We start from the raw sequence: 20383 nt of genomic DNA, 5'->3' as shown, positions 1-20383 counted from the left end.
ATCTCACAGTTTGTGAGGTCAAGCCCCTGTGCTGGCCTCTGTGCTGATAGTGCAAAGCCTGCTTAGGATTCTCTCTCTCCTTTTCTCTCTCTCCCTTACTGCCCTTCTCCCTCTTGTGCTCTCTTTCTCTCTCAAAATGAATGAATAAACACACACACACACAAAGTTTCCATTGAGGACAAGTCTGGGTCTGAGTGTCTGAAGACAAGCCATCCATATAACTAATTCTAATGGTTTGTAAGCCTACTCTCATTCAGTAAGATGGGCATCCTTTAGATTTGTTTCCACAGTATGGCAAACAATCTGAATACCCTGAAAATAACACCTACAAATGACAGAAAAGAGTATTTTAAATAATCTTTTAAATGCCTAGCTAAGTTTGTTAACAGTAAGAGACTTTCCCAGGAACCAAAAACAAAGAGGAAATGAAAATCAGAATGGTAAAAATGTGAAATATTCTAGCCGTCTCTAAGGGAAAGGCCAATCTTGGTAAGCTGGGGCGTTGATTTTATCCCCTACAGGAACACAGAAGAAAAGGCCATAGGTCTGTAGAGGCAGAGTTAAAACCAATATCCCCACATAACCAGAACCCTCGAAGGACTACATCCTCATTTTAAAAGGGTAGCCAAGCACAAGGAGAAGACTCAGGATTTTGTGCCATGGCCTGGGATCTGGATAGGGGAAAATATCTTCTCCTGATGCTGTCACCATAGGCTTCTTGGTTATTCACGTTCAGGGTTCAGATACACTGGATACACTGACGTCTTGGGGTCACAGGAAAAAACCCACTGTGGAAGGATACACTCTCAAAAGCCACGTATAATTCCCACTGACGATGATCTCAGAACTCAAAATTATTAAATAAATGAGAAAGCAATTCGCCATAACTGACATGAAAAACTGTGGAAAATTGTTAACAATATTAAACAGAAATGAAAATGCTCAATAAATAGAGGAGAAAATGCATTATGCTGGAACAATAAAAGGTTCTAATGTTAGTTCTTCAAAGAAAAAGTAAACAAATGGAGATGAAAAAACTCATGAAAAAATGTAAATTCAAAATGTATCCCCACACACACACCTGTGGTGGTTTAAAATATGTCCAAGAATTCTTTGATATTTCCCCCTCAAGAGTTGGAACTTAGTTCCCTTCCTGAGTATGGGCTGGACAGAAACGACTTGCTTCTGAAGAACAAAATATGGCAGAAGGGCCAGCATATGACTTCTGCCACTCCATCATAAAAGGCTGTGTGGCCTCCTCTTGCTCTCTGGAATCACTTGCTCTGGGGCGGGGGTGGGGTGGGGAGGGGGGTAGCCAGCCACCATATTGTGAAGACACTCAAGCTGTCCCATGGCTAGATCCACAGAGCAAAAAATTGAGACCTGCCAACAGCCATCAAGGAACTGAAGCTTTCTGTCAACAACCACATTAAGTGAAACCACTTGACAGTAAATTCTCCAGCCCTGATCAAGCCTGGATAACTGCAGTCCCAGCTAACAGCAACGCTGCAGCTTTATGAGAGAATCTGAGCTGGACTCGCCCAATTAAGCCATTCTTGAATTCCTGACCCTCAGAAACTGTGACACAATATTTGCTGTTTTAAGCTGCCAAATTTGGGGATCATTTGTTATACAGCAATAGACAACTAATACAGTTCTCTCTTTTAAGATTTAAATTTAAAAAGTCATATAGAGTGATGGAATTAAGAGCCGTAAAACAAAATATAAAAATTGGTTTAATGATACTTTAGAAAGCCAAAATAAAAGAGGGAAAAAAGCAGGCTTTACCCAAAAAAGGGCAAGTTCTTTACAAATTTTGCAAGACAGCTCAAAATATGGTTTGTAGATACCTATAAAAAAAGCAAAACCCCACAAGCATTAGGGTTATTAGAAAAGAAGAACTTTCTCTTTTACTAGATAAGGTAACCCAAGTTATTACACTACTCCCACAGAAGGACAATGTGATAAAAGAGAGAGGAGAGAAGAGAAAGAGAAATACAGGTTTATGTCTTATATGGCCGTGTAAGCAGAGAGCGCTGCAGACTACTCAAAGAGGAGTACACACATCTCCACGAGGAGGTCATTTGGTAGAAGTCAGGGTGCAGTCAAGAGTGAACAGAGAGACAGGGTCTGGGGTTCTTTGTATAACCATGTAAATCCCTCGCATGTACATTTGAGAATACTCAGGGCATTGCAAATGATCATTTCTCCCATTGACCCAGTTGCTGATCAGTTTAAATGAATCGATATTAACAAATCCATATTACTTTGTTACTTCCAACGTTTGGCTGAAATGGAAATGACAACAATCACGACAAAACTATTTCCGTAACTAAACTGGTCCTCTTACTTCTTCCTGAAGAAAGCAGAAGCAGATGCCTAAGACCATGCATACATATTATCTGGTGGAACTACTTGACAATTTGAGAAAGGCTTAAGAAAGGGACGCTTAAAACTAAGGTCATAAAAGAATGAATGAAAAATTACAAGAGAATAAGACACAAATATAAAATGAAGGGAGGGGTGCCTGGCTGGCTCAGTAGGTTGAGCGTCTAACTTCAGCTCAGGTCATGATCTCACGGTTCCCAAGTTCGAGCCCGGTGTCGGGCTCTGTGCTGACAGCTCAGAGCCTGGAGCCTGCTTTAGATTCCGTGTCTCCCTTCCTCTCTGCCCCTCCCTTGCTCATATTCTGTCTCTCAAAAATAAATAAAACGTTAAAAAATTTTTGTAAATGAAGGAGACTTGAAATAGAACGAAGTAATTTCTAGAAATGAAAAATACAGTCACCAAAAATTAAAACCTTATGCATATACTAATCACAGCTGTAAAATCCATATACTACAGGAGGGTTATAAGTATCCTCAGTGCTCTACTGAAGGATTAAACAGTGCAAAATACAAGGCTGAGTTTAAGAGACACACAGAAGATTTAATGTATATCTAATTGAAATTTTAAAGGAGAGATCAGAGAGACTGAGGTAGAAAAGATTTTTGAAGAGAGAATTACTGATAATTGTCCAGGCTTGATGAATAAGTGAAATCCTCTGAGGTGAGCACTTTAAGACCTATGCAAAAAAAGGAAATGTAAATCCATATTTAGATACTAAAAACACCATAAATTAAGAGAAAAAAAACCTTAAAACCAATTAGAAAAAGGTTGCCTGAAAAGGATCAATGTATAGTGACAGAAGAAGATACTATAGAAAAACTATAAAAGCTAGAAGACAATGCTGACAGCAAATATCTGTCTATGCCTCTTACACGACAAGTGAAGGGTGAGGGTCAAACACTGAGAGTTCAACCACTAGAAGACCTAGTACAGAATTTAGGATGAAGGAAATTAAATGAGTAAGTATGAGAAAAAATAGACAAATTAGTCCAAATTAAGACAACAAAAAGGGAAATAGCTTTGTGACTTCGGAAGAAATCACAAGCTTCCAGAAATACTGTGTGTTCTACAATGCAAAATAATGCCACATACATCTCACTTTTCACTGAATCTTTGAAATCAAAATGTCATTAATAATAAAGTTTCTCACATATAAAGAACAGTTGTACTCAATACAAAATATACTCAGAAAAGAAAGAACTTTTCATAAAGCAGAAATGTTCTCATGTTCTTCCATCTGGCTTTCAAGTCTTTCCGTATCTGACCCCATCCCCCAAATACACCCCCCACACCAATAAGAGTGATGTTACCTGTCACACCTTCACATCACCGTACTGCTGTTTCACCTCTTAGAATGTACTTGCACCTCTTCTTTCTACCCAAAGTTTATGCATCAATTGAAAACCCATTTTCCTCATTAAGCCTTCAAAAACAATTCCAGAAAATCTATCATTTCCTTTTTCCTATTCCAACTGTAGTTAGCAGTACTTTAAAATACTATTACGTCAATCTTTATGGTAAAAGTAAAATCTATACCAAGAAGATACAGTAAAGTGAAGTGAGATGGAGACAGTAAAATTCCTACCCAAATAGTCTTTTAACATCTGTTTTATTACAATCAGCCTTCAAAATTACTTAAGAGGCCCTAACGGGAAAATCTGAGCCAAAATCCCATATAAAGAAAAATGCAAACCTTTTCCAAAATATTTTCTCATAAAATTGGCATCTGACTTATTAAGACATTACTTTACATTAATCTTTAAAAAGCACATCTCTAGTAAAAGAATAAACTCTGCAGCTTGTGACAATAACCCATTAACAGAAACAGAACAGGACAGGGAGAGAAAGAAAAGACAGTAAACGCTGTTATTTTACTTTACAAGTCTTTCTTACATACTCCACTGAAATCTCAATAAAAAAGTTTTAATAATTTTTAAACATTTTTATTAATGTTTATTTATTTCTGAGAGACAGAGACAGAATGTGAATGCGGGAGGTGCAGAGAGAGAGGGAGACACAGAATCCAAAGGAGGCTCCAGGCTCTGAGCTGTTAGCACAAAGCCTGACATGGGGCTCGAACTCACCAACAGTGAGATCATGACCTGAGCTGAAGTCGGACGCTTAACCAACCGAGCCACGAAGGCACCCCAAAAAGTTTTAATAATTTTTAATACCCCAGAATCTAGTATTTTTAAAAAGTAAACAATTTAATTGATGCTTTTTGAATACACAAGAGCAAATCAATGATCTTTGTATTAATACCACGCGTGTATTAACTAGATATTCTTTTGGCTTAGCGTTAACCATCAAGGCCTTTTTTATGTTTTTTTACAAGCTTGAGTTTGAAATTTTGTTTATTTATTTTGAGAGAGAGAGAGAGAGAGAGAGAGAGAGAGAGATAGCATGAGCAGGGGAGTGGCTGAGCGAGGGAGAGAGAGCATTCCAAGCAGGCTCCACACTGTCAGTGCAGAGCCCCATGCAGGGCTCGATCCCACGAACTATGAGATCATGGCCTGAGCCGAAATCCAGAGTCGGATACTTAACCAACTGAACCACCCAGGCCCCCTGAAACTATATATAATATGTCTTCTTTAGAAATAGCAACGAATTCAACTGCATATAATTTTGTAACTTATAAAGCAAATGCTCCTTTCATCCATATATATCTTACATTCTTTTATATATCTAAATACTAATAAAACATTAGTTTTCTCTCCTGAAAACATTAATGCTTTAATATAATAACTATATTTTAAGAAACTCTACTTAATCTCTATAAAACATAACTTTTGTCTTACCATGATAAATATCCTGTAAAGAACCACCTCCACAAAACTCCATGCATATCCAAAGTTTATCTCGCCTGTAAAGAGAATATAAACATGTATCACATTTTCATGATGAAAATGATCTGAGGTAACAAGTATTTTAAGGTTGTATGCTATAACCTTGAAAAACCACATAAATTCAACGTGCTAAGAAAAAAAGCTAGTTAATCTCTGTGAGTAAAAGAATTAATGTAATGTGTTGTTATAACTCAATCCAAGGTTTTAACCCTTAAAATAGACCATTTGTAGGATATAAAAATGTCAGACACATCCAAACGAAATTCCCTCTAGTTAAAAACTTTCCCTCCCCCTCCCAGTTTACCTACCCCAAGACAGTATTATAGAAGTTAAATGTTAATTAAAATGTTCAGACCAAAAACTACGTAGAAGATTCATCACAGAATGGCAATACATCTCAAAGCATATCACATTAATAGTGCTATCATCAACAAAACAGACAAAATGCAAATTTTACCATCACATCTAGTAAACAAAGGTCTTTCCAAAACAATCTGTTAAAATTTATCACTTACCTGTCTTTACACAGCATTTCCCTCTCACACTCAATTAAGATATCATAATCACAGTCACAAGAGAAATAATTAGCAAAGATTTAATAGCTTATTCCTTGTTCAATCATTCACAACTTCATCTCAAAATGTACCAGGAAATATACTATTCTCAGGGGGCAGAGATGGAATAGAAAGTCTCTGAACCCAGCAAGCTCAGTTGAACACAGAAGATTCTACTTTAACATGTCTGTCTCTCTCCCCACTGCATTCACAGTGCTTAGAAGAGCCAGCAAATGAGTATTTCATAAATGAATGAATACAAGAGTGACTGAAAAAAATAAACAAATTGATTAGATCAAGAGTCAGCAACTCTGGCCAGTGGGCCGAATCTAGCCTACTGTCTGATTTGTACAGCCCAGGAACTAAGAATGGTTTATGTGTATACACACACACATCTATATGTATGTATATGAATATATGTGTGTATATATATGTGCGTGTTTTAATTTAAATTCAAGTTAGTTAACATACAGCACAGTCTTAGCTTCAGGAGTAGAAACCAGCGATTCATCTCTTACATATGACAGACACCCAGTACTCATCCCAACATATGCCCTCCTTAATGCCCATCACCCATTTAACCCATCCCCCACCCACCTCTCCTCCAGCAACCCTCAGTTTGTTCTCTGTATTTAAGAGTCTCCTATGGTTTGCCTCCCTCTCCGTTTTTATCTTATTTTTCCTCCCCTTCCCCGATGTTCATCTGTTAAGTTTCTCAAATTCCACATGAGTGAAATCATGTATTTGTCTTCCCATGACTTATTTCGCTTAGCATAATACACTCTACTTCCATCCATGCTGTTGCAAATGGCAAGATTTCATTGTTCGATGGCCAAGCGATATTCCTGTGTGTGTGCGCGCGTGTGTGTGTGTGTGTGCGTGTGTGTACACACACACATCTTCTTTATCCATTCATCAGCCAATGGACATTTGGCCTCTTTCCATACTTTGGCTACTGTTGACAGCACTGCCATAAACATTGGGGTGCATGTGCTCCTTCAAATAGGCATTTTTGTAGCCTTTGGATAAATATCTATTGGTGCAATGCTGGGTCGTAGGGCAGTTCTACTTTTAATTTTTTGAGGAACCTCCACACTGTTTTCCAGAATGGCTGCACCAGTTTGCATTTCCACCAACAGTGCAAAAGGGTTTCCCTTTCTCCTCATTCTCGCGAACATCTGATGTTGCCTGAGTTGTTAATGTTAGCCATTCTGACAACTGTGAGGTGGTATCTCATTGTGATTTTGATTTGTATTTCCCTGCTGATGAGTGATGTTGAGCATCTTTTCATGTATCTGTTAGCCGCCTGGATGTCCTCTTTGGAAAAGTGTCAATTCCTGAATTTTGCCCATTTCCTCATTGGATTATTTGGTTTTTTGGGTGTTGAGTTTGCTAAGTTCTTTACAGATTTTGGATACTAACCCTTTATAGGATATGTCATTTGCAAATATCTTCTCCCATTCTGTTGGTTGCCTTTTAGTTTTGTTGGCTGTTTTCTATGCTGTGCAGAAGCTTTTTATCTTGATGAGGTCCCAATAGTTCATTTTTGCTTTTATTTCCCTTGCCTCTGGAGACATGTCAAGTAAGAAGTTGCTATGGCCGAAGTCAAAGAGGTTGCTGCCTGTTTTCTCCTGTAGGATTTTGATGGTTTCTTGTCTCACATTTAGGTCTTTCATCCATTTTGAATTAATTTTTGTGTTACGGGTAAGAAAGTGGTCTAGTTTTATTCTTCGGCATGTCGCTGTCCAGTTCTTTGAGTACCATTTGCTGAAGAGACTGTCTTTTTTCCATTGGATACTCTTTACTGCTTCGGTTTTTATATTTTTAAATGGTTGGGGGCAAAAATCAAAAGAAGAATTTTTCTTGACACATGACAATTATACAAAGTTCAAATTTTAGTGTCCACATAAAGTTTGACTGAAACACAGTGACACTCACTTATGGCTACTTTTGTACTAAAGCAGCGTAATTGAGTAGCTGTGACAGAGAAACAGACAAAGCCTAAAATATCTACCATATGGTTCTTTGCAGAAAAGGTGTGCTGATCCCTGGATTAGACTGTAATTTGATTAAGTACACAATCCAGGCATGAATAACATTCTGTGAGAACCCAGAGGTAAGAATATCTAGGAAAGTCAAGGGAAATTTTAGGGAGGAGATATCATTTGTTGTGTCTTGAAGTTAAAGTAGGAATTCATCACCGAGAGACAGGGAAGGGGCCTGCTCAGAGAATGAAAATTTGAAAGAAAGACTATGGGTAATTTAATGTGAATCAAACGCAGACTACCTGAAGAGACAATGGCAGGAAAGGAAGCTAGAATAGGTGGGGTGACACTAAAACAATGCTTGGTTTATAAACTCCTCAGTTCAGTTACCTTCATCTGGATGGTCTCTACTTTGTCAGTGTCTTTTAAAATGTAGCATCCAGAATCAAGTACTATTCTAAGTGTTGCATAAAAAGTGGAGTTGCCGGGGCGCCTGGGTGGCTCAGCTGGTTGAGTGTCTGACTTCGGCTCAGGTCACAATCTCATGGTTCGTAGGTTTCAGCCCTGTGTTGGGCTCTGTGCTGACAGCTCAGAGCCTGGAGCCTGTTTCAGATTCTGTCTCCCCCTCTCTCTCTGCCCTGACCCCACCCGTGCTCTGTCTCTCTGTCTCTAAAATAAATAAACATTAAAAAAGTGGAGTTGTTATCATAGATCACACATGGTGGTGGTGAGAAATTAACCAGACCTACAAAGGAGAGTGGACTTGGTTGAGTATGATGCAGCATGTAACAGGGAACACAAGGATCCGAGCATGAACATCAGTACACAGTGAAAAAAACACCATGATTTTAGAGGCAAAGCTGACATAGTGAGGACCGGAAGAAGAAATCTGAAGTCACTCTAGTATCTAAAATTCACAGGTGGTCCACAGACCAATGAAACTGAGGCATGACAGTGGATGGTAAAGTATGAGCTAGCTGCCCAGTGGTCTGGTTTTACTAATTCTCAGAACACATGCCCGGGGCTGGCAGATGGATGTCTTATCCAAAAGGATGAAGGCATTTATGGCTGGTGATTGCTACACAGGGAGAAGTCTAATTACCCTTGAGAATCAACAATTATCTCCTTTATTTGAACACTTATATTTCTATTAACTGGGCTAAAGGCTATCTTCAGGTTCTTAGCAACTGCTCTAAAACCTCTGATTTTCAGTTTGAAGTTAACTAAAACCTCTGGATCTTTTTCATGTTAAAAAGGAGTCAGATGATTCTCCGGCTTCACATTTGTTTATCTGGTTCATTAAAACTATGCATAGGACTTTGTCCTTATTTGTTAAATCTCACATAAACAAAAGCTCTTTGTGGTACTCAGTAAGTTTTCAGAGTGTAAAATAAAAGGGGTTCTAATAGCAAAATGTTTGGGAACCACTGCTCTAAAATATTTTCACATCTGTCCTAAATGAATCTTTCATGTAAAATACTTGACACAAGCATTTACAGGACAAGTAGCAGGGGTTCTGACATATCTTAGAAAAACTGGGTGAATGGTTGTTCTGGGTCTGCTCAGAATAAAGTAACATGTAAACTGCTTAGAAAAGGGCCCAGAATATAAGCCCAATAAATGTAAGCTATTTTCTATTCCTTTTGTTATAATTCATCTTGTAGTCTATTTTTGTAAGTCACCTTAAGTTGCTCCTGGAACTCAGTGACGCTATAAACACATAAAATTGGCATTTTCTTTTTTAAGGGGGGAAAAAAAAGAGGGGCACCTGGGTGGCTCAGTTGGTTAAGCATCAGACTTCAGCTCAGGTCGTGATCTCATGGTTTGTGAGTCTGAGCCCCGCATTGGGCTCTGTGCTGTCAGCTTGGAACCTGCTTCAGATCCTCTGTCCTCCCTCTCTGCCCCTCCCCTGCTCATACTCTCTCTCAAAATAAACATTTAAAAAAGAGAGAGAGATGGGACTGATGACTTCTTACTAAAGTCACGGTAATCACCACTTCTTTCTTATGAATGTTCACTAATTATCTGATTAATAATTTATTCTAGAGGTTTGCTGGGGCTGATGATGGACAACAAGGTTAACAATTTTCCAGAAATTTCCTTTTCCTTTCCTTTGCAAATTGGTCATTGCTGACCACTAATCTTTTGGTACCTCTTCTATCTGTCAAAAGACACTCACTGATAGTGGATAACAATCCCATCTGATAACTTTTCACTGTAATTAGATATGATTTTTATATAAGTCTCAAAGCTCAGATTCATTTAAAGTATCTAGCTGCTCTACAATTATCTCCTCATCTAACTCCTGCTTCAATCCCTTCTTCATAATGATTTTCCTACCCTCTCCAATTGGAAAACAATTCTCCTCGGTAGAGAAAAGGGACAAAAGAAATTAGTTCTCCACTTTCTTACATATTTCAGTATTACACCATCCTCTATTTGACGCTGGTCTATCCCCCTTCCCAATCCTGCTTAAAGCAAATTTTCTAGTCATTCTACGTAAAATTACTTTCCAAACTTACAAAGGAAAATAAATAATGATTTAAAAACTATATATACTATATATATACTTTACTTTTTAAGATGTCTAAAATATATTTAGTTAAGTCTGGTATTATCAGAAAGGTTGAATATTCAGAATCTTTTAGAAAAAGTACTTCCATCTGTTCCATGAATGCCCCTCTTGCGAAGACAAATCTGCATCTACTTTTTTGGTCATTTACCAAGCCATCTGCCTAATAGGAAAGAACCTGACTCACTTGGCCCATTTCATGCAGGCCAATAGATACTAAAATCTTTGTCCCTAGATATCTGAATGGAAACAATTAACCACCAAGGTAAATACTCAAGGTATCACTATAAATTTTCTTGTAATTCTTTTCTCTTATTCTGTAAAGTTTTCTTTCTATAAGGAATAGAAAAATAAGTAAAGGGAGGGAAATTTTAATCTTCTAGTTCAATGTTTACTAGAGCATATATATAGGAATTAACATTCTAATAATTATTTCACTGAGCTAAAAATCTTACAATTTCTAAAACATACTTTAAAAAAAAATTTTTTTAATCTTTATTTTTGAGAGAGAGAGGGGGAGAGGGAAAGGGAAGGGAGGTACAGAACGGGAGCTGGGAAGGAAGAGAGAGAGAGAGAGAGACGCAGAATCTGAAGCAGGCTCCAGGCTCTGAGCTGTCAGCACAGAGCCCAAAGCAGGGCTTGAACTCACAAACTGCCAGATCATGACCTGAGCCGAAGATGGGTGCTTAAATGACTAGCCACCCAAGGCACCCCAATCTTCCCACACTTTGTAACACATCACTGACTTAAAACTGATTAAACATTGTGGATTTATATATTTTGCCCAAATATAACATAATTGAAAAAGTAAAAGAAAATGTGAGCAAGATCACCAAGAATCCACAGCTCTAGAATGTCTGCTAGAAACTGGCATACCAAATCATTCTCCCTGGGATGGGACAGCTGGCCATGCCCTGATACTGCAGTCGGCTGATCCCTGTACTTAACTGTGGGTTATCCTGCTGAACAAAACATTTCCCAGTAACTACTCCAGTATATTCAGCAAAATAATTCAACTCCTAATCATAACTTTCAATGTGAAAAATAAAAAGTTTAATAAACTGCTAGTTGTTTAATATAGGATAACTTTATTTAATGTGAACTGAATTTAAAATATTTTGGTGCATTTTGAAACAGACAAAATTTATTGCATTCCAAAAAGTTATAGGTAATTCATCTATCTACTTCCCCTTTAACAATGAGGGGTAGTTTTGCATTCGGGGATACAAGCTGACCTATTTCTCTATAGTTATACCTAACAACCCCAGTTCAACCTACTAATTTCCAAAGAATGGGTGAGCAGACAGCAATCCTATGTGAAGTATGCTTCCCATAAAAAAAAAAATCAATGTGCAGTTAAACCAGTTTTAGGAATGTCACATACTATAGTCTTCTCTTGGAAATTAACAATGCCACAGATATGTTAAAGGCTCTAAGAAATCATGCAGTGAGGCAGGGGTAGCTGGGAGAAGGGAAGGAGGAACAGGTGGAGAGAGGAGAAGGAAGAGACGGAAGAAAGGAAGAATGGGGATGGAGGAAGTTAGGAAGTGGAAAAAGGGTAGGAGGAAGAATGGGATTTTAAAAAAAGCAGAGGAGAGAGGGAAGAGGAAAAAGAAAGAAAACTTCTTTAATTTTGTTTAGTTCACTACTTCCCCAAATTATTTTTTCCATAGACCCCTTGTTTTCAAATCATGTACTAGCATCCCTCAGAACTAATGTTCCTAGAAAACACCCTAGCAATTCTGGTATAAGGAGGCATCTCATAAGAGAGTTCCACCAAATTTTCTTCCTAAAGCAGTGGTTCTCAATGGGGGTGATTTTGTCCCCAAAGGCATATTTGGCTTATCAAAGACATTTCGGGTTGTCCTAACTGGGAAGGTGTTACTGGCATCTAGTAGAGGCCAGGACATTGCTAACTACCTTAGCCAGCGTGTGAAGTAACTGCTGTTACTACTAATCTGGTTGCACTTGAAGGAAACAAATGTTTGTATCAGTATAACTAGAAAACTAAAAACAAAATAGGAACATTAGTGGAAAACTGGTGAAATTAATAGCAAGTACCTTAGTTTGGCTAATAGTATGGTACCAATGTTGATTTCTTAGTTTTGAAGAATGTACCATGATTATGTAAGATGTTAGCAATAGGGAATACTGACAGAACTCTTCGTACTATCTTTGCAACTTTTATGTAAATCTAATACATTCCAAAATTAAAAGTTTCCTTTTTTTTAAAAAAGAGGGTAGCTAGGTACAAATTAAAATGAACTTAACGATAATCTTTATTTCCATAGTGTGAGCATTCAAAAAAGCATTTCCAGTTATTAAGTTCCCTCCCCAGTCCCACCTCTAGCTCTAGAAAAAAATTTCTTCCAGTTTCGATATAACTCAAGGGACAAACATCTCCTTCCTGGGTTACGACATTCACACTGTAATAAAACGAACATCCTCACTGTCTCAATCCCCCACACACTAGGTCCATCCGCCACACATACACTACTCTGTACTCTGTGTTCAAACCTTTAACAAGTATGCTCAATACCTACAGGTCCTAATTAAGGGATAAAAGATGCCTTTCTTTGCCAAATCTCCATGGCCTTACCTACTGCAACTACACACCTACCCTTTAAGCTTTAGTATGAAACTATTAGTTGCCTCCTGAGTAGTTCATGGTATTTTCACGCATGCATTTCCTTTGCCAGAAGTTATAATTTTCTCCACACATTAGATGCTACAGTAAATGCCTACTAACACTTTAACACCCAACATTTAGGAATCATATCATTCACACAGCTTTCTCTGATTCCCTTACTCTGACAAAATCAGATTTTCTACCATCTTTACACTTTGCGTCTTATGTGGAAATTATTATTGTACCTAGCATACTATGTTGCAATTATTTGCTCATGAGTATTTCTTCTATTAGATTATAAACTCCTTAAAGGCAAGGATTATGTTTTATCTGTCTTTACATATCTAGAACCCAATACAGCACTCTATACATCCAAAGAAATGTAAAAACACTTTGTTAATGGTGGTGATTTACAAATATGTTATTATTATGTGATAAATTATGCTCATTGAAACTAGTATTCTTGATTTCAAAGGTTTAAAATCTCTGATCCAAATTAGTATTTTTTACTGTATGGATCTAATCTATTGGCTTATTTTTTTTTTTTAATTTTTTTTTCAACGTTTTTTATTTATTTTTGGGACAGAGAGAGACAGAGCATGAACGGGGGAGGGGCAGAGAGAGAGGGAGACACAGAATCGGAAACAGGCTCCAGGCTCCGAGCCATCAGCCCAGAGCCTGACGCGGGGCTCGAACTCACAGACCGCGAGATCGTGACCTGAGCTGAAGTCGGACGCTTAACCGACTGCGCCACCCAGGCGCCCCAACTATTGGCTTATTTTTTGAGGAGCATTTGCTGTTTTTCAACCTCAACTTTAAGAGTTTAAACTGGAGAGAAGTATCTCAATTTTTTTAATATATTATGAAAGGATATGCTGGGCTAGGAATGCTTAGAAGGAACCTAAAGAGTCATTATTTACTTAAAAGAAGCAATAGTTAAGCTCTACTAGGATTAAAGAATAGGTCTATGATTACTTAACTCTGTTGTTTTAGGAACACACACAAATATACAAATAAAAATCTACACCAAATCAGGACTATTTACTTTTTTAAACTTCAGAGAGAAGTTTTGTCCATCCAGTTCTCATTGTACAGTATATGTACTTAAGTACTTAATAAACATAGACTTTTAATGATATTGAAGAGAGGAACAGAGAATGTCCTATTAAGAATAACATAAGATACTCTGTTTTTTAGCAGCTCCGTTTCTGTATTTCTTCAGGAAATGAGGATGGCTACCCTGTTACAAAACAGGCTTCTGAACTTAATTACATGCTGGTCATCTATTCAGTAAATTCATAGGATAAGGCTGATTCCCTGAAGGGGAAATTTACTAATGGTAAAACCACATTAGCTCAATTTCCTCATTATTTTGGTCTAAATTTGTTGTAATAGGCTATAATGGCAATAAAATACAAGGAAGAAAGTTGCTAAGAACAGTACGCATTTTAGGGGGTTTGTATCAAGTTTTAAAAAATAAGCTCCTTGCCTTTTGTAAAATCATTCAGTAATGAGAAGAAATCCAAGAAACCATGTTCCCTTTAAGACTAAATCTGGCCTTCCTAGGCTGAGTACTATAGAATACCAAAAAGATAGCCAACCAGGTACCTGTACATACCTGGTATCTGGTTTAAGTCCACCACCAACAATGAGTAGTTGGATGACCTAACGAAGTCACTGATCCAGCACCCCACTTTCTCATCAGTAAAAAGAGTGGGACTAGTGACAAGATCTCTTAGTCCCTTCCAGCTCTAACATCCTGCAAGTCTAATCATTAGTATTTCACACTCCAAATTTGACTGAGTCTGGACTTTAATTAGGGAAGAAGGGAAAAATCTCTATAGAAAAAAAGAGGCAGAGAAAGAGAAGATTAATTGCTGTTCTATGTTATACTACATTTGCTTTTCTATCACTTTCATCAGCTATGCCAGCTACAGAATAAAATCATCTACTTAAACCAGTATTTCTTATATTAGATCATACAACTCCACTAACACAGGTAGCTCTACTGAAAAAAACGACTCTAATGTTGTCTGTTTTACTTTGGTTTTGGGGCAAGTTTGCTCTTTGTATTCTTATATTTGGATTCAAAGAACCCCTTTAAAAATTTCATCTAGCTATACACAAAACATGAGCCTGGGTGGCTCAGTCAGTTAAGCGTCCAACTCTTGATTTGGGCTCAGGCCATTATCTCACTGTTCCGGAGATAGAGCCCTGGGTCTCTGCACGGACAGCATGGACCCTACTTGGGATTCTCTCTCTCTGACCACCCCCACCCCCCACACTCTCTCTCAAAATAAATAAATAAAATTAAAAAAGAAAAGATATTCAACATATAGTCAGAATACACATTTCCTAAAATTTTAAAGTAAATACAATTTTTGTTAAGCATAATCTAACTGGCTCTCTCCTGTACGTCTAAAAGTGAAGGTTAATGGACATGTTACTAAAGAGTTGCACTATTTTGCTGCAAGCCAAAGCCAAGATTTATAAACAAAACTGGATACAAACTCGTAAGTAATTCACCTTTTGGGGGTAACAAGAACAAATGTTTTGCTGCCTAACCTGTGTGGGAAGACTCTTGCCTAAGTAACACAGTCAAATGTCCAGTTTAGTGTTAGGATTTTTGGGGGGCAATGGGAGGGACCTGAGGGAGTGGGGGTGGAAGTTTATTTGGTCAGCTCTTTTGGCAAGGAGGCAAAAGGGCTAAGTCAAAAGTCATGTGATCTATGAACACAATATTACAGAAAGAACGTAGAACCTTACTGTCAATAACTTGAAATTGGACTGTAAACTAATTACTTGATGTTGAACTCTCTCAAGCATCTTATTTGTAAAATGGAAATAGTATCTACCATAGAGAAATACTGGTAACAGTGTTGCTGAAAAGATCAAATGAGGCACTAACATGATAACACTTAAAAATAGTTAAGAAATAGTAATAGTAACAGCAGCAATAGTAGTAGTTAATAGGAGTTAATGTTTATGGAGCATTTATTTTATTTTAATCACTGTTGGAAACACTACATGTGTTTACTCATTATCCTTGTAGCTATCACATCTTGTATCTATTATTATTATTCCTATTTTATAGATGAGGAAATGGAGGCTCAGAGTAGTTAAGTAATTTGCTGTGAGGCACACAGTTAATAAATGATGGAGTCAGGACTCAACCAATCCAAACGATCTCACTCCAGAACTCTTAACCACCAAAGATGCTATTGTCTTGATGGCAGAAAGACCAAGGTGCCATATAAATGGATGGGGCTATCCCAGAATAATAGGTTAGCCTTTGAATGGTCCCATAGTTCCTGACGACTCAGACCATGTTTGAGAAAAACTCTTAGACCAAAGGACCTGTTTGCCCTTGGGGGGAAAAGTATTTTGTGATGCTTCTCCCAACTGAGTATAAGTAGGTCATTTTGTTAGGAGCAACAACAGTAATAAAACGAATTGTCCTGAAGTGATGATTTTAACGTATTAGCAGCAATCAATTATTTTTATCACAAACTTAACTGAGTTTTAAGAGATTGTTTCTTTGACCTGATACAGTAATTGTCTGTGTTGGGTCTGTCCATAAAATAAAAACTGAACCAGAAATTGTGTTAGGTATTATTTGAACCACTTACCATTAAAGTGGTTTTAAATTGGCTGTTATAGAACTCATTCAAAATATATAATAGTCATTGACCTGGTCGTAGTATCTGTCCCTACATAAACTAACGTCTCCACTAAACCTACTCTTCAACCTTAATGAAGATGGGGCAATCAAAACTGTTCAAGAGTGGTTAGAATCAAGAAGAGCTGGTTTGGTTGGCTTTTCGAAAGCTGGAAAGAGGGGGCAGAACTGCCCTGTCTTTTCCATATGCTGTGCCTACATAAGGAGAGAAGTGTTTTTTTTAATACCTGGGTCATATGACAATGGAAGCTGGGATAAGCTACTTCCTTATATATCCCACAGTACATCCACCAGAATAAAACATTAAGGGTTTTTTAATACATAAGGAAGAGAACATTCGTCAATCCTCCTTTTGGAAGGAACCTTAAAAACAAGTCAGTCACAGAGTTCAGCTCACAACTGCACAGAGAAGTAAATGGAAAAACAGGATTTGACCTTGAGGTCAACCCCTATGGACTATGACCTGGGGAACCCAGCGTGGTCCTGCCAGACCAAAGCAAGAGACTGCAATTCACAGTGTAAGTTTACTTTACAACCTGGGAAAATAAGAAGTTAGTGAAATAATTATAGTTCCTAGTCCTTTGGACAAAATGAAGGGAAGGGATGATGCAATACCCTGAGCTAGAAGCATAAAAGAAAGAAAAAGTTTCTAATAAAAACCTAGCAGTTAGAGATGCTCCTGACTTTCTAAATATACCCAAGTCTGTGAGTAAGGGGCAACAGAATGGCATATTTAGATCTCTGGTCTACCACGCAAAGATTAACCATAAAAGTTCATTTTTACTTGCAAGTTTCTTCACTGAAACCACATCCAGAATTCCCAAGAGTACAAGAGACAAATCAGACTATGATATTGATTACAGAATGAACATAAACAGGTCAGAAATAAAAATTTCATTCACACAAAAATATCCTATCTTCAAAGCATGAAGAAAACTACAAAGCATGCTATTAGAGCTAACTTTATTTTGTTAAATGTATTAGGTGATGGGAAACAAAAATGTACCTGAGATAGCTTCCAAAATAAGCAACAATATTTGGGTGTTTACAGTCTTTCATCATAATAATTTCTTGCTGTACAACTGCAAAATCTTCTCCTAGAATAAAAAACAAGCATGTCGAATATTTAGTAGGTAAGTTTCAAAATGTCAGTTTGTTTCAAAACATAATAATGTTACTGATGTTATATTTAATTACACTTTCAGTCTTTAGTTAACAAAAAGTACAGTGATTAAAAGTGTGAACTCAGGTCCCAGACTATCTAGATTCAAATACTAACTCTGTCCCTTACTAAGCTGTGTTAATTTGAGCAAGTTACTTGACCTGTGCCAATTTCTTCCTCTGCAAAATGGGGATAAAAATAGTAATAATTTGTCCTAAGACTGTTGGAAAAATTAAATGGGCTAATTTGCGTAAAATGCTTAGAATGGTGCCTGGTACAGAGTAAGTGCTATATAAACATTTGTTATTATTACTATTACACACTGGACATAATCATCATATAATTCACTAGAAAACATACACAGCTTTTTTCCTTTATTACCAAATAACATTTACTATAATGATAGCACAAGGAAGTAGTTCTTTTTAAGTTAGGGCAGGAACCCTTATGCACCAAGAGTGTCAAATATACCTCCACAGGCTCTTGGCTGAGAGAGCCACCCTCTAGCAGCACTGGGTTACCAGATGGCCCACATACACAGGCTTCTCCTATATTCAACTGCCTTGTTCCAGCCATATTCGGATGCAGAATGGAATTGTATTTAGCCTGGTCAGACTATTAGCAAATAATCTCCTTCTACTCCCTTCTTGCCCAAATTCTCCAAAATAAGATCTGGCAATCCTATAGCAGTGTTGCATGGTATGGCTCCTGAATGAACACTTGTGATAGAAAGAGAACTGCAGTGAATGCAAATGTGGTGAACCAGGGACCAGGTAGAAGGAACAAATGGTAGTCCTTACATCTACATGAAAGTAGCTTTGCACTACTTTGAGTTTTTAAAAGCTTTATATACTATGAACAGCCTCATTTTCAATGTATATTAGTGGCAAAGTAAGAAACAGATTCCCTAAATTACAGCTCAAACTGTAAGTATGAGGTCATTATGGCAAGCCCTGACATTTCTTGCCTTGGCAGTTTCCTACTGTAAACCTAATTGAGACTTGAAGTAGCCTAGCCATGAACCATTTGAACCCAATGTCAAAACCCACTCTACTGTCCCAGTTACAAGGGAAGAAATAAAAGACAAAAGGCAGTATGTCAGATTCTTAATTTCTGCAATGAAGTAAATACAAAATCAAAGATCTCCAAAGGGAGAACAGAAAACTTTTATGCTTCCAAATTTTCAGAAGAAAATCACTGAACTAGGATTCTCTTCTGACTTTATTCCCCATCAAGAATTCCTGATATTCATCATATTAAGAAAAATCCAATTTGCAACAATAAATTAAAAATCTAATTAGAAATAATAAAGCCAAATAAAACTAATACCAAATTTCAGGCACATATTAAATACTTTGAAAGTTCTAAATTTTGCTTTTTCACCTGCCTCTCAATTACGCATTTCCCCAAAGCAGTGAAGGGCTTACACGAGATCAAAGTTGATCTAGTTTGATGGTCAGAGGATAACAGCTGTTGTTCTGGTGGTAGTCATTCTACAACCTCAAAGGGAGATAGCTTTAGAATAAAGTTGATCTGTAGAAAGCATTGAGGAGAAACAGGAAAACAGGGGAAGGAAGAAGGCTTGCCTGAGCCACCGCAGCTAGCCTCATCTGACTCTGTAAGCTTCAGATATACCTGCACGTGATCAATAAATTCCCTGTTTGTATTGTTTAAGCTACCCTGAGTTGTGGTTTCTGTTACTCACAACTGTATCACATCTTCTATGGTGATCTTTGCACATATCATAGCCCTTATGACACTGCATCAGTGCATGTCTACGTTCTCACTAGAATATCACATCCTCTGGAACAAGATTATGTCTTAGTCATCTTTGTATCCATAGCAACTAATATGTGATCAATAGAACTGTTGCCTGAATGAATCTGTAATACCACATAATTCCTCTACAAGCTGACACTAAATCAAGAATGCTGCTTTTGGTTTAATTTCAACCAGTTATTACCATGTTTTATATAATTAATTGCTTATTTGCTACTCTCATATTTTACAAAAACCTGTGAATGGCTTTAAGTCTTCAACTACCCTCTTTCCCAGAAACTGGTGTTAACCCAAAATGCTTCCTTTTTTCTTATCAAGTCATTTCTATGTGCTTAGGAGAATGGCTGAGTTAAATTCAACATTTGGGGGGGGGGGGAGTAAAAAAAATGCACAATTCTATTTTTAAAGGTAACTGAAAAAGGGTGATTTGGGTAGGAAAAAAAAAAAAACAGAGTTTAATGCAGCAGTAATCCAAAGAAGCCTTACAGTAGATTTAAAGCGCTTTCATCAAAGCTCCAGAGAACTATATTTCAAATAATAAATTAACAGGCACCCCCATCCCAAATCCTAGCACACTTAATTGGATACTGTAGACTGGGATGGTTATACCAGACAATTTCTACAGATTCTTTCCAATTCTGAGAGTCTAGGATTTTATGTAAAATTTTTAGACACTGAAGTAAGGAATATATTTTCCAAAAAATGGCAGAGAAAGAAAAGACAAGGAAAAGGGAAAAGGGAAAAGGGAGAAGGGAGAAGGGAGAAGGGAGAAGGGAGAAGGGAGAAGGG

The 20383-nt window shown here is 37.4% G+C and overlaps 1 protein-coding gene across 5 annotated transcripts in view; it reads right to left on the bottom strand.

Moving 5' to 3' along the window:
• The window catches only part of MAP4K3 (mitogen-activated protein kinase kinase kinase kinase 3), a 207365-nt gene that overhangs the window by 82977 nt on the left and 104005 nt on the right, over positions 1–20383 (bottom strand). For all 5 annotated transcript variants that reach the window (XR_007462406.1, XR_007462407.1, XR_007462408.1 and 2 more), the window contains exons 3-4: positions 17660–17750; positions 5187–5251 (exon numbers count right to left, since the gene is read on the bottom strand). Coding sequence is in view for 1 of the 5 variants with exons in the window: in XM_049652249.1 (XP_049508206.1) it covers positions 5187–5251; positions 17660–17750 (156 nt within the window). In the remaining 4 variants the exon portion in view is untranslated. The remainder of the gene's footprint in view (positions 1–5186; positions 5252–17659; positions 17751–20383) is intronic.

This window comes from Panthera uncia, assembly GCF_023721935.1.
Source record: "Panthera uncia isolate 11264 chromosome A3 unlocalized genomic scaffold, Puncia_PCG_1.0 HiC_scaffold_12, whole genome shotgun sequence".
Lineage (NCBI taxonomy): Eukaryota > Metazoa > Chordata > Mammalia > Carnivora > Felidae > Panthera > Panthera uncia.
The sequence above is the reverse complement of the archived record's forward strand: the minus strand, read 5'-3'. Positions and strand labels throughout refer to the sequence as shown.